Genomic DNA, 14,187 nt, shown 5'->3' with positions numbered 1-14,187 from the left:
GCAGCTTGTCATCCATTCAAGCCTTATCATGAGATTATAGCAATTTAGTCATATCGTCAGGCTCCACTTTCTATTCTAATTCTCTTGCCATTTTCACAATATCATCAGTTACTTCCTCCACTGAAGTCTTAAACCCCTCAAAATCACCCTCTTGTGAGGGTTGGAATCAACTTCTTCCAAACTCCTGTTAATGTTGATATCTAGGACTCTGCCCATGAATTATGAATGTTCTTAATGGCATCTAGAATGGTGAATCCTTTTTAGAAGATTTTCAATTGACTTTGCCCAGATCTATTAGAGGAATCACTATGACTTTATGAAATGTATTATTTCATATAACTTTCTGGAATGTGGAAGCTATAACTTTGTGAAACGTATTATTTCTTAAGTAATAGGAACTGAAAGTCAAACTTACTCCTTGAGCCATGGTTTGCAGAATTAGTGTGTTAGTAAGCATGAAAATAACATCAAACTCATACCTATCCATCAGAACTCTTGTGTGGCCAGGTACATTGTAAATAAGCAGTATTATTTTGAAAGGAACCTTTTTTTTTTCCCTGAGCAATAGGTCACAACAGTGGGCTTAAATGTGCTGTGCTGTGCTAATCACTTCAGTCATGTCTGACTCTGTGTGACCCTATGAATGAACTGGAGCCTGCCAGGGTCCTCTGTCCACAGGATTCTCCAGGCAAGAATATTGGAATGGGTTGCCATGTACTTTTCCAGGGGATCTTCCCAATCCAGGAATCAAACCTGGATCTCTTATGTCTCCTGCATTGTCAGATGGGTTCTTTATCACTAGCACCACCTGGGAAGCTCCTGGGCTTAAATACCCAGCTATAAATAGGAACGAATTTGAGTCAGGTCTAATGAGATGGATGAAACTGGAGCCTATTATACAGAGTGAAGAAAGTCAGAAAGAAAAAGACAAATACTGTATATTATTAGCACGTATATATGGAATTTAGAAATTTGGTAGTGATGATCCGACATGCAGGGCAGCAAAAGAGACACATGTAAAGAACAGACTTTTGGACCCTGTGGGAGAAGGCGAGGGTAGGATGATTTGAGAGAATAGCACTGAAACATTTATAATACCATATGTAAAACAGATGACCAGTGCAAGTTTGATGCATGAAGCAGGGCACCCAGAGCCAGTGCTCTGGGACAACCCAGAGGGATAGGGGTGGGGAGGGAGGTTGGTGAGGGATTCAGGATGGTGATACAAATGTATACCCGTGGCTGAAACTTGTATGTTTGGCAGGAACTGTCATAATATTGTAAAGTAATTATCCTACAATTAGAATAAATTAATTAATTTACAAAATTCAGTAAACCACGTTGTAAACAGATATGCTGTCAATCAGGCCTTATTGTTTCATTAATAGAGCATAAGCGGAGCAAATTGAGCATATTTCTTAAGGGCCCAAGAATTGTCTAAATGACGCGCTCCAAGTGTGCTCAGTCGCTAAGTGGTGTCTGACTCTTTACGACCCCACTGACTATAGTCCACCAGGCTCATCTGTCTGTAGGATTTTCAAAGCAAGAATACTGTAGAGGGTTGCCACTTCCTCCTCCATAGGATCTTCCTGACCCAGAGATCAAACCTGCATCTTCTGTCTCCTTCATTGGCAGACAGATTCTTTACCACTGAGTCACATGAGAAGCACCTTTCTAAATGGAAATCACCTTACAGTTACCATCTACAAGACGAGAGAGTCAGTCTGTCCTCTGAAGCTTTGAAACCAGGCACTTATTTCTCTTCTCTAGCTATGAAAGTCCTAAATTGCATCTTCTTCCAATAAGGCTGTTTCATCTACACTGAAAATCGTTTATTTAGTGTAGCAACCATCATTCGGAGAAGGCAATGGCACCCCACTCCCATACTCTTGCCTGGAAAATTCGTGGGCGGAGGAGCCTGGTAGGCTGCAGCATGGGGTTGCGTCGCGAAGAGTCAGACACGACTGAGCAACTTTACTTTCACTTTTCACTTTCATGCATTGGAGAAGGAAATGGCAACCTACTCCAGTATTCTTGCCTGGAGAATCCCTGGGACAGGGGAGCCTGGTCGCACAGAGTCAGACATGACTGAAGTGACTTAGCAGCAGCAACAGCAGCAGCAGCACATGAAATTGCCTTCAAGAACTTTTCCTTGGGTCATTTGGCCCAAAAGGACTAGCTTTCAGCCTGTCTCAGCTTGGCTTTAGACAGCCATTCCTCAGTAAGCGAAATCATTTCTAGCTTTTGATTTAAAGTGAGAGATGTGTGAATCTCCCTTTCACTTCAACACTTAGCAGCCATTATAGGGATATTCAGTTCAGTTCAGTTCAGTCGCTCAGTCGTGTCCGACTCTTTGCGACCCCATGAATCGCAGCACGCCAGGCCTCCCTGTCCATCACCATCTCCCAGAGTTCACTCAGACTCACATCCATCGCGTCAGTGATGACATCCAGCCATCTCATCCTCAGTCGTCCCCTTCTCCTCCTGCCCCCAATCCCTCCCAGCATCACAGTCTTTTCCAATGAGTCAACTCTTCCCGTGAGGTGGCCAAAGTACTGGAGTTTCAGCTTTAGCATCATTCCTTCCAAAGAAATCCCAGGGTTGATCTCCTTCAGAATGGACTGGTTGGATCTCCTTGCAGTCCAAGGGACTCTCAAGAGTCTTCTCCAACACCACTGTTCAAAAGCATCAATTCTTCGGCGCTCAGTCTTCTTCACAGTCCAACTCTCACATCCATACATGACCACAGGAAAAACCATAGCTTTGACTAGACGGACCTTTGTTGGCAAAGTTATGTCTCTGTTTTTTAATATGCTATCTAGGTTGGTCATAATTTTCCTTCCAAGGAGTAAGTGTCTTTTAATTTCATGGCTGCAATCACCATCTGCAGTGATTTTGGAGCCCCCAAAATAAAGTCTGACACTGTTTCCACTGTTTCCCATCTATTTCCCATGAAGTGATGGGACCGGATGCCATGATTTTCATTTTCTGAATGTTGAGCTTTAAGCCAACTTTTTTGCTCTCCTCGTTCACTTTCATCAAGAGGCTTTTTAGCTCCTCTTCACTTTCTGCCAGGATATTAGCTGTCCTAATTACTATACTGTTGTATCTCAGAGAATAAGAATGCCTGGCAAGAGGGAGAGAGATGGGGGAATGGCCAGTTCATGAAGCAGGCAGCACACACACTTTTATTAATTCCTTGGTGCCCAAAACAATTACAATAGTAACATTGAAGACCACTGATCACAGATCACTATAACAAATGTAATAATAATGAGAAATTTTAATATTTTGAAAAAACTAGTAAAATGTGACACAGAGACTAGGGTGAGCAATACTACTGGAAAAATGGTGCCAAAAGACTTTTTCACCACATGTCTGTGACAGGCCTTCAATTTGCAAAAAGTACAATATATGCACTATGCAATAAAGTGAAGCACAATAAAATGAAGTGCACCTGTATGAAGACTTTTAGCAGTTTACAAATGTAAAAATTAAAGCTCCAAAACTTTTCACTTGGCCAAATAGTGAAAGAGACATACTGAAATTTAGGTGTCCTGATTCTACATTGTATGCTCAAGTTAACAACTGGCAATGTGTTTTCAAGAAAGTACTTGTCAATCTGATAATTTCTAATATGAAATAAAATTATTTCATGACAAATTGTAAGTGATAATACTTGAAATTTTTAAAGTACCATAAAATACTTAAAACTTCGATGAATTTAGAAGCTGTCATGCTAAGTGAACTAAGTCAGACAGAGACTGAGAAACACTCTATGACATCTCTTATATGTGGAATCTAAAAGGAAATGATACAAATGAACTTATCTACAAAATAGAAACAAACTCACAGACTTAACTTACAGTAGCTAAGGGTTGGGGGAAGGGACACTTAGGAATTTTGGGATCAACAGGTATATTTTGGGATCAACAGGTATATTTTGGGTTCAACTGCTATATTTAAAATAAAAAATCAACAAGGTCCTACTATGTAGCACAGGGCACTCTGCTCAATGTTATGTGGTAGCATGAATGGTAGGGAAGTCTGGAAGAGAATGGTGGCATTTATATATGTGGCTGAGTCTCTTTGCTGTCCACTAGAACTATCACAACATTGTTAATTGGTTATACTTCAATATAAAATAAAAAGTTAAAAAAATAAATAAAACACATTCTCACTTCTGAAGTTAACTATGATCACTGCTTTGAACACACTTGTTTCTTCTACTCCACTAGCACAGCCATATTATTTCACTGATGCTGATTATCAATGTCTTTAGCTAAGAATCAGAATGTAGGATGCATATGTGAAGTCAGGTCAAGATTCCTAAAAATTAAAAAATTCTAGAGCTATAATTTCTAAGTATGGGAAATATGTAAAAAATAATTAGCATTATTAATGAATATATTGAAAGGAAATTTCAGATGTTTTAAAAGCTTTATTTTCATAAAGAGTGGTGAAAATGCCTCTAGATCACTAAATAACATATTCTACTTCATTTGCATGGAAGCTTTATAATTTTCTGTTTCTCCAAATTAAACAACAGAATTGAAAGCAAAATATGTTTAAGATGCAGACTGGCAATACTCTCAATCTATGCCCTTGATATGTTACATCTATTTCAAAACAAAACTTAAAATGGTTTGTTCATTAGCACAGTTATACAAAATAATATCAAGATTTTGTCAAAATAGCATTTTAATGTCACAATAAAGAATATGCATCTTCCATCATATAAACACAGATTATCATACACATATACAAATTCAGAGACAAGAAGTATGAAAGCTGATTAGGTCCACACATCACAACCAAAACTAGTCATTTTCTAAGATTAGTAAATATACACTTTATGTCATTTCACTCAGTTGGAGTGGTAGCTGGTTATTTCTATAAATGTGGGCTTCCCAAGCTAAGAAAATGTGACACCATATATAAATACTGAATTAATTCAGTCAGAAATACAGAAAAACAAGTATGTTACACAAAATGGTTACAGACAATTGACTAGAAATATTTCTTCAGGATCACATATAAAATCTTCAAATTTTTACAAAAATTTAACTAATACAATTGATGATTCCTTATATTAATGCCACCTCAAAATGATATTAGGTTTTATTTCAACAATTTCTATTCATTAGAAAGACTGTTAAATCTGGACTATAGAATGTAGCCTCTCTAGCTAAAATACTACCTAAAATAATATTTTTATGAGTCATAGAATTATATAATTTAGTTTTAATTAGTTTTGCTAAAATTACTCAAGAAAAATTATTTAAATATAGTTTGAGAAATACCATTTCAAAGATGTTTGGAACTACTGTTTAATCCAAAGAAATATTTACTTACTCTGCAACAGTTTAATTCCTCTGCTGTAAGTATGATTGTACCACATTTCTTCCCTGGAATTCCTCTAAAACAACAAAAAGCATATTTAAACACAATGATATTTCTATTAATATTATATAGCAAATAAATTAATATTAAATATATATGCTATTTTTATATAACCAAAAAAAGCATACTACTAATAATTGTGCTCTAATAAAATATATCCCATTTCAAACTTGAGTTTATCCTACTACCAATAAAACCACATTTACTAATAGATCCACACTTACTAAAAGATCCACAATTACTAATAAATCTTTTCAACATGTCAGTACTTTGCCCAAGAATCTCCAATAGCTTCATACTGTTTATAATAGATAATTAATACAATATAATGCAATATCTATAATACGAGAAATATTATCCCATGACTTCTAAGATATCTATTATGTGATTACAATGTATCCCTAATTTGGTTTTCAATATTTCTTTCTTCTTTCAATATGGTTATTTATTTGGGCTTATTTTTTCTTTGTGCCAATTCCTACAGCTTAGCAGACTACAGTGTGTTGAAACTCTTCCCTGGTGTTGCTGTTCAGTCATCTAGTCACGTCTGACTCTTTGTGACCCCATAGGCTGCAACACGCCAGGCCTCCCTGTTCCCCACCATCTCCCGAAGTTTGCCCGAGTTCATGTCCATTGCTTCAGTGATGCCACCCAGCCATCTCATCCACTGAGGCCCTCTTCTTCTTCTGCCCTCAATCTTTCCCAGCATCAGGGACTTTTCCAATGAGTCAGCTGTTCCAGTCAGATGACCAAAATACTGGAGCTTCAGCCCCAGCATCAGTCCTTCCAACTAGTATTCAGGGTTTATTTCCCTTAAGACTGACTGGTTTGATCTTGCTGTCCAAGGGACTCTGAAGTGTCTTCTCCAGCACCACAGTTTGAAGGCATTAATTCTTCTGTGCTTCACTTTCTTTACTGTCCAGCTCTCACAACCATATGTGATCTCTGGGAAGATTATAGCCTTGACTCTACAGACCTTTGTCAGCAGAGTAACGCCTCTGGTTTTCAACACACTGTCTAGGTTTGTCATCGCTTTCCTGCCAAGAAACAAATATCTTCTGATTTCTTGGCTGCAGTCACCATCTGCAGCGACTTCAGAGCCCAAGAAGAGGAAATCTGTCACTACTTCCACATTTTCCACCTTTATTTGCCATGGAGTAATGAGGCTGGATGCCATGAACTTAGTTTTTTTTAATATTCAGTTTTAAGCTGACTCTTTCACTCTCCTCCTTCCCCTCATTAAGAGGCTCTTTAGTTCCTCTTCACTTTCTGCCAGTAGAGTGGTATCATCTGCATATCTGAGGATGTTGATGTTTCTCCTGCCTATCTTGATTCCAGCTTGTAACTCATCCAGCCTGGCATTTGTCATAATGTGCTCAGCATATAAATTAAACAAACAGGGTGATTGCAGACAGCCCTGTCATACTCTTTTCTCAATACTGAACCAGTTGTTTCATACCAGGGTTCTAACTGTTGCTAAGACATGATACCAAAAGATGAGTCCCCTGGGTCTTAAGGTGTCTAATATGCTACTGGAGAAGAGCAGAAGAGAACTACAAATAGCTCCAGAAAGAATGAAGCGGCTGGGCCAAAGCAGAAACAACTCCCAGTTGTGGATGTATCTGGAGATGAAAGTAAAATCTGAAGCTACAAAGAACAGGATAGCATAGGAACCTGGAATGTTAGGTCCATGACTCAAAGTAAATTGAACGTGGTTAAGCAGAAGATGGTAAGAATAAACTCTTCCCTATTTTGCCTCAAACTCCATACATCCCCAGATGACGTTTTACTTGTTCCAAGAAACTTTATCCCTGTCAACCTCACACAAAATGGCCTTCTCTGCATTTCTGTCGCACTTAAAGCCAGTTCCATAAGTTTAGCATTTAATTTTTCCTAAATTGTTACAATACCACGTTTTTAACCCTCTTTCTTCAAGTTGATTATAAATTCTATAAGAGCAAAATTAATCCTATAAATTCCTTGTAAACCAACAGATTTAAGTATCTGTTAATAACAGGCACTCATTGTTTTATGAAAGTATCTAATACATAAGCAAAATTATGCAAAGCAACACTTCCATTCAATTTTCTTTCTATATGTCTATGGCATATAATATTTACGCTCAAAAACTTCTCGCTGACACCAAAAGCAAAGTGCACTACTTTACCTGAGGGAATCTTTCAAAGACTAATCCTAATGATCTAAAGGTATACTTCATGCTTCTTTTTTCCTTTCACAAATCATAGTCCAGACTCTTCTGCCTTTCTAGGGAACTACAGGTTATTGAATTAGAATAAAATGAGTGCTTTTGTCTTCAAAAATATGATTCATCTCCAATAATCTATGCCAGTTTGCATGTGACATTTTCTCCAGATCTATATGATTAAAAGGTAAGTTACTTTATCCTTGCACATTTTTTCTTAGAATAATAAAAACATCATTTTTAGTATCCTTCCATCATCAGTAATCAGTTAATTTTTGTAATACCACTGAACTAAAAAAAGAATCCTTTCTCTGTTTGTGAATCACAAGATTTATACTTTCAATATTATGGCAAACTAAAGCATCTTGACTGAACATCTATCTGAAAATAATTTAAAATGCTGAATAAAATTTGCAAATAGTATTTATAAATGCTCCGAAAAACTATCAAAATAAGTAAGGACCAATCAGAAACTGAAGATATAAAGCCAGAAAGATGAACAGAAGTAAACCCCAGAGTGTTTACTCTTACGCTTGTTTTTATGGCTCCTTAGGGCATAAAAATGAGAATCCTCCTCCCTGCCAAAAGGTGAGGAAGGACTCACAAGATGGGAAATTCAATAAATAAACAAGTTCACAGCATAAAGCTTGGATCACAATGACTATATTGCCTGATTGTAGCATGAATTAGACATAAACATTCTCTTTGACAGGATCTATAAAATAAATCCATGCCTTAAAATATGGTGATTAATGAAATGGAAAAAATGTCTCCTAATAATTGTCTCCAAACCTCAATCGGGCTTGCCATCTTAATTTTCACTACTAGAATAGTGACAAACTTCAAACTGAGAATTTGGATTAATTCAAGTGATCACAGTTACTTGGTAAATGAAAAATCTCTGTGGAAGGGTTTGCATTCAAACTACATCTCAAAATACTGTCACATTAAAGTGTAAAAACATATGTGAGCTCATTTAAAAATATCTCAAAACTCTAAAGAAAAAATTTACCATATTTTTGAGTCCCCAGAGAAAGCAGGCTACAAAATATAACACAGACTTAAACACTAAAAATACTATGCATAATATACATGACATTCAGTCCTGTCAGACTCTGTGACCCTATATACTGTAGCCTGCCAGGCTCCTCTGTCCATGGGATTCTCTAGGCAAGAATACTCGAGTGGGTTGCCATGTCCTCCTGCAGGGGACCTTCCCAACCCAGGGATGGAACCTGGGTCTCTTATGTCTCCTGCAGTAGCAGGCAGGTTCTTTACCACTAGCACCACCTGGGAAGCTTGTAAGTATGTATACTATACCTAAAATGTAAAGAGAAGAATGGAAATATGAGGAACTAGCAAAGAACTACAAAAATAAGAATATATGGAGAAAAAATAGGACTACTAGAGCTGACTACTGAGAAAGAGCATTGGAAGATAAAAGACAACTGAAAAAAATTCTTGAATGGTTTCAAAAGAAAATAACTGTTACCCTAGGACTGTATATGTCTCTTTTAAGAACAAGTATGAACCTCAGGTATTTTCAAACAAAATAGAATTGAGTGAATTTATAGCCAAGAATGGGCTTCTGTGGTGGCTCAGTGGTAAAGAATCTGCCTCACTATGCAGGAGATATAAATTCAACCCCTAGGTTGGGAAGATCCCTTGGAGAATGAAATGGCAACCCACTCTAGAACTCTTGCCTAGGACATCCCATGGACAGAGGAATCTGGGGGGCTACAGTCCATGGGGTCACAAAACAGTCACACACGACTTAGCAACTAAAAACCAACAAAAACATAGCCAAGTACATTTGTTCAGGAATTTCTGAAAGATGAAGGAGAATAACCAAACATGAGATGAATGAAAAAATAATAAGGGAAGTTGTAAATATGAAAAAATATAATAAATATTATCAACAATAAAATCTTATCAATAAATCAATTATCAATAAATCAATAATAGTAATATTAAAAAGCATAAATAACAAATGCAAATGATGATAGCATTGATCAGGAAACTGAGAATTTAGGTTAAAGTCCCCTGATGTACTTTTATTATTCAGGAAGAAAGTACAAGATGCTTTAAAGTAAATAGAATTTGATAAGTTATATAAAAATATTTATAAATTCCTAGGATACAACAATTCTTAAGGATTTTATATCTAAAACATAAGGAAGATTGTGGAATGATATTTTAAAAATATAAGCAATTCCAAAGACACTAAAGAAAAAACAGTGGAGCACATGAGAAGCACTAAATAAGTGATCAAATTAAATCCAGAGAAACAGTTACAAAAATACACATTAATAAACTAAATGTTGCTGTCGTTGCTGTTGTTTAGCTGCTAAGTCATGTCTGACTCTTCTGTGACTGCCAGGCTCCTCTGTTCATAGGACTGTAGCCCGCCAACCTCCTCTGTTGATGGGACTTCCTAGGTAGGAATATTTGAGTGAGTTGCCATTTCTTTCTTCACGGGATCTTCCTGAGAAGATGATCCCGACAGGTATCAAACTCACAACTCCTACATTGCAGGTAGATTCTTTACCACTGAGCCACCAGGGAAGCTGGTGAACTAAATGCTACAGATTCAAAACAAAAACTGTCATTCTATATAAAGAATAAAATTCATACATAGCTATTTAAAACAGACATTAAAATTTAAAAATTTAGAAAATTCAAGAAAATGGAAAGTTACACTAAAGGAAACAAAAATAACTAATGCAAACCAGTGTATCTACATTAATGGTAAACATATCTGAAAATCATCACTGTACAATAATAAAAGGTTCAATCGATTAGGAAGATACAATAACCTCAGTATTGCATGCATCTATGAAAAATACATTAACAACTGACCATACAAACAAAAGGGCAGATATACCATTATGTTGAGCAATTCTACCCTGGTATGCACCACATTGGCCAGTGATCAGTGCTAACAATCACCAGTGATAAGCCACGTTAACATCGTGTAACACTGATATGATGTAATAAGAAGGGCATTACACCACTGTAATCTTGCCCTTCAAGTTTATAACCATAATCTAGACATACTGAAAATATTAGACAATCCCAATTTGAAAAACATTCTACAAAATATCAGACTGCTGCTAAGTCACTTCAGTCGTGTCTGACTCTGTGCAACACCATAGATGGCAGCCCACCAGGCTCCGCCATCCCTGGGATTCTCCAGGCAAGAACACTGGCACTGGAGTGGGTTGCCATTTCCTTCTCCAATGCATGAAAATGAAAAGAGAAGTCGCTCAGTTGTGTCCAACTCTTTACGACCCCATGGACTGCAGCCTACCAGGCTCCTCCATCCATGGGATTTTCCAGGCAAGGGTACTGGGGTGGGTTGCCATTGCCTTCTCCAAAATATCAGACTAGTACTCCTCAAACTGCCAAAGATATCCAAATCATGGAAAGACTAAGAAATTGTCACATAACAGAGAACAGTAGGAGAGAGGATGACTACATGGAAAAAGGAATTCTGAAGTGAATTCTGATATACAAAAGTGACATTCATGGAAAAACAAGTGAAACTCTAATAAAGTCTGTAGCTTGGTTTAGTCACTAAGTCACGTCCGACTCTTGCAACCCCATGGACTATAGACTGCCAGGCTCCTTTGTCCATGGGATTCTCCAGGCAAAAATACTGGAGTGGGTTGCCATTTCCTTCTCCAGAGGATGTTCCTGACCCAGGAATGAAACCCCAGTCTCCTGCACTGCAGGCAGATTCTTTACCAACTGAGCTATGAGGGAAGTGTAGCAACATTGGTATATTGTGACAAACATACCACAGTTATGTAAAATATGGGGTTGCCTGGTGGTTCAGAGGGTAAAGAAATTGCCTGCAATGCAGGAGACCTGGGTTTGATTTCTAGCTTAGGAAGATTCCCCTAGAGATGGTAATGGTTACCCACTCCAGTATTCTCGCATGGAGAATTCCATGGAAACAGGAGCCTGGTTTGTAACAAGTCTAGTCTATGGGGTTGCAAAGAATCAGACACGACTAAGCAAGAAACATACACACACAATGCAAAATATGAATATTAAAGGAAAGTGGGTGAGGAATATGCAAAATTCTCTGCAGCATTTTCTCAACATTTTTGTAAGGCTAAAGTTCTTATCCAAAACAAGGCAAGGTAAAAAAAGAAAATCAGGCTGAGTATTCTAGGTTAAAAGTGATAAAAATTAGGACAACTAAACTCAATGTACAATTTTTGACTAAAATTCTAGACTAGAGAATGATAGCTATAAAAATTGGGACAACTGGTGTAATTTGAATATAGAATGTGGAGTATATAACTTCATTATTTTCTCGCAAAGTTTCCTGATTTTGATTATTGAACTGTGATTCTATAAGAGAATATGCTTATAAGAAAGACATGTTCATTTTGTTTGCTGTTTCCTTTGAGGTTCAAAAGCTTTTAAATTTAACTAGGTCCCATTTGTTTATTTTTATTATCATTATTCTAGAGGTGGATCAGAAAATAATAAAATATATGTACACAAAGTCACTGACAAGGCATTAATCTCCAAAATACACAAATAGCTCAAACAACTCAATATCAAATAAGTAAACAACTTAAAATAGGGCAAAGGATCTAAATAGATATTTCTCCAACACATAGAGATAGTAAAAAATAACATGAAAAGATGCTCAACATCACTAATTATTCAAAGTGAAAGTGAAGTCACTCAGTTGTGTCTGACTCTTTGCAACCCCATGGACTGTAGCCTACCAGGCTCCTCACTCTGACCATGGGATTTTCCAGGCAAGAGCACTGGAGGGGGTTGCCATTTCTTTCTCCATTTCTTTATCCACTAATTATAAATCCATTTCCTTATCCACTAATCATTAGATAAACACAAATCAAAATTACAATGAGGTATTACCTCACATCAATCAGAACACCGTTTTGTCACTAAGTCATGTCTGACTCTTTGTGACCCCATGGACTGCAGCCACCAGGCTTCCCTATTTTTCACTTTCTCCAAGAATTTCCTCAGATTCATGCCCATTGAGTTGATGATGCTATCTAAACATCTCAACCTCTGCTGGTCCCTTCTTCTTTTGCTTTCAATCTTTCCCAGCATCAGAGTCTTTTCCAGTGAGTTGGCTCTTGATATCAGGTGGCCAAAGAATTGGAAATTCAGCTTCAGCATCAGTCACTCCAATAAGTATTCAGGGTTGATTTCCTTTAAGATTGACAGGTGTGATCTCCTTGCAGTGCACGGGAATTGCAAGAGTCTTCTCTAGCACAAAAATTTGAAAGCATCAATTCTTCAATGCTTAGTCTTCTTTATGGTCCAACTCTCAAATTTGTACATGACTACTGAACCATAGCTTTGACTATACAGAACTTTGTCAGCGAAAAAAATGTCTCTGCTTTTTAATATGCTGTCTAGGTTTATCATAGCTTTCTTTCCAAGGAGCAAGTGACTTAACTTCATAACTACAGACACTATCTGCAGTGATTTTGGAGGCCAAGAAAATAAAATCAGTCACTGTTTCCACTTTTCTCCCTTCTATTTGCCATGAAGTGATGGGACCAGATACCATGATCTTAGTTTCTTAATGTTGAGTTTTAAGCCAGCTTTTTCACTCTCCTCTTTCACCCTGATCAAGAGGCTCTTTAGTTCCTCTTTACTTTCTGCCATTATAGTGCCATATACCACGATAATGCAACCTCATCTGCATATCTGAGGTTGTTGATATTTCTCCCAGAAATCTTGATTTCAGCATGTGACATATCCAGCTCAGCATTTCACATGATGTACTCTGCATAGAAGTTAAATAACCAGGATGACAATATATTAGCCTTGACATTCTCCTTTCCCAATTTTAAACTAGTCAGTTGTTCCATGTCCAGATCTAACTGACTCATACGGGTTTCTCAGGAGACAGGTATGGTGGTCTGGTATTCCCATTTCTTTAAGATTTTTTTTTACAGTTTTTTGTGATCCACACAGTCAAAGTCTTTAACATAGTCAATGAAGCAGAAGTAGATGATTTTCTAGAACTCCCTTGTTTCTCTATGATACGAGAAATGTTGGCAGTTTGATCTCCAGTTCCTCTACCTCTTCTAAAGCCAGATTGTCTATCTCAAAGTTCTCAGTTCAGGTATTGCTAAAGCCTTGCTTGGAAAACTTTGAGCATGACCTTACTAGCATATGAAATGAGTGTAATTGAATGATACTTTGAACATCTTTGGCATTGTCCTTCTTTGGGACTAGAATGAATACTGAGCTTTTCCAGTCCTGTGGCCACTGATGAGTTTTCCAAATTGGCTGATGTATTGAGGGCAGCACTTTAGCAGCATCACCTCTTAGGATTTTAAATAGCTCAGCTGGAATTCCATCACCTCAAGTAGCTTTGTTTAAAGTAATCTTCCTAAGGTGTCAGTTGACTTCCACACTTCAGGATGCCTGGTTATCCAGGTCATTAAGATCTTTTCTGCATAGTTCTTCCATGTATTCTTTTCACCTTTTTAAAATCTCTTCTGCTTCTGTTAAGTCTTGAGTTCTAAGTGAAAGATGAAAACTTTTCCTTTAATTATACATGTTTTAGTAAA

General features: G+C 37.2%; 1 protein-coding gene across 3 annotated transcripts in view; it reads right to left on the bottom strand.

Annotated features, from left to right (window-relative positions):
• The window catches only part of CPNE8 (copine 8), a 261,274-nt gene that overhangs the window by 112,276 nt on the left and 134,811 nt on the right, over positions 1 to 14,187 (bottom strand). For all 3 annotated transcript variants that reach the window (XM_060412779.1, XM_004006455.6, XM_060412777.1), the window contains one exon: positions 5,356 to 5,419. Coding sequence is in view for 2 of the 3 variants with exons in the window: in XM_004006455.6 (XP_004006504.1) it covers positions 5,356 to 5,419 (64 nt within the window). In the remaining variant the exon portion in view is untranslated. The remainder of the gene's footprint in view (positions 1 to 5,355; positions 5,420 to 14,187) is intronic.

This window comes from Ovis aries, chromosome 3, assembly GCF_016772045.2.
Source record: "Ovis aries strain OAR_USU_Benz2616 breed Rambouillet chromosome 3, ARS-UI_Ramb_v3.0, whole genome shotgun sequence".
In the NCBI taxonomy this organism is placed as follows: Eukaryota; Metazoa; Chordata; class Mammalia; order Artiodactyla; family Bovidae; genus Ovis; species Ovis aries.
This window is presented reverse-complemented; position numbering and strand designations above follow the sequence as displayed.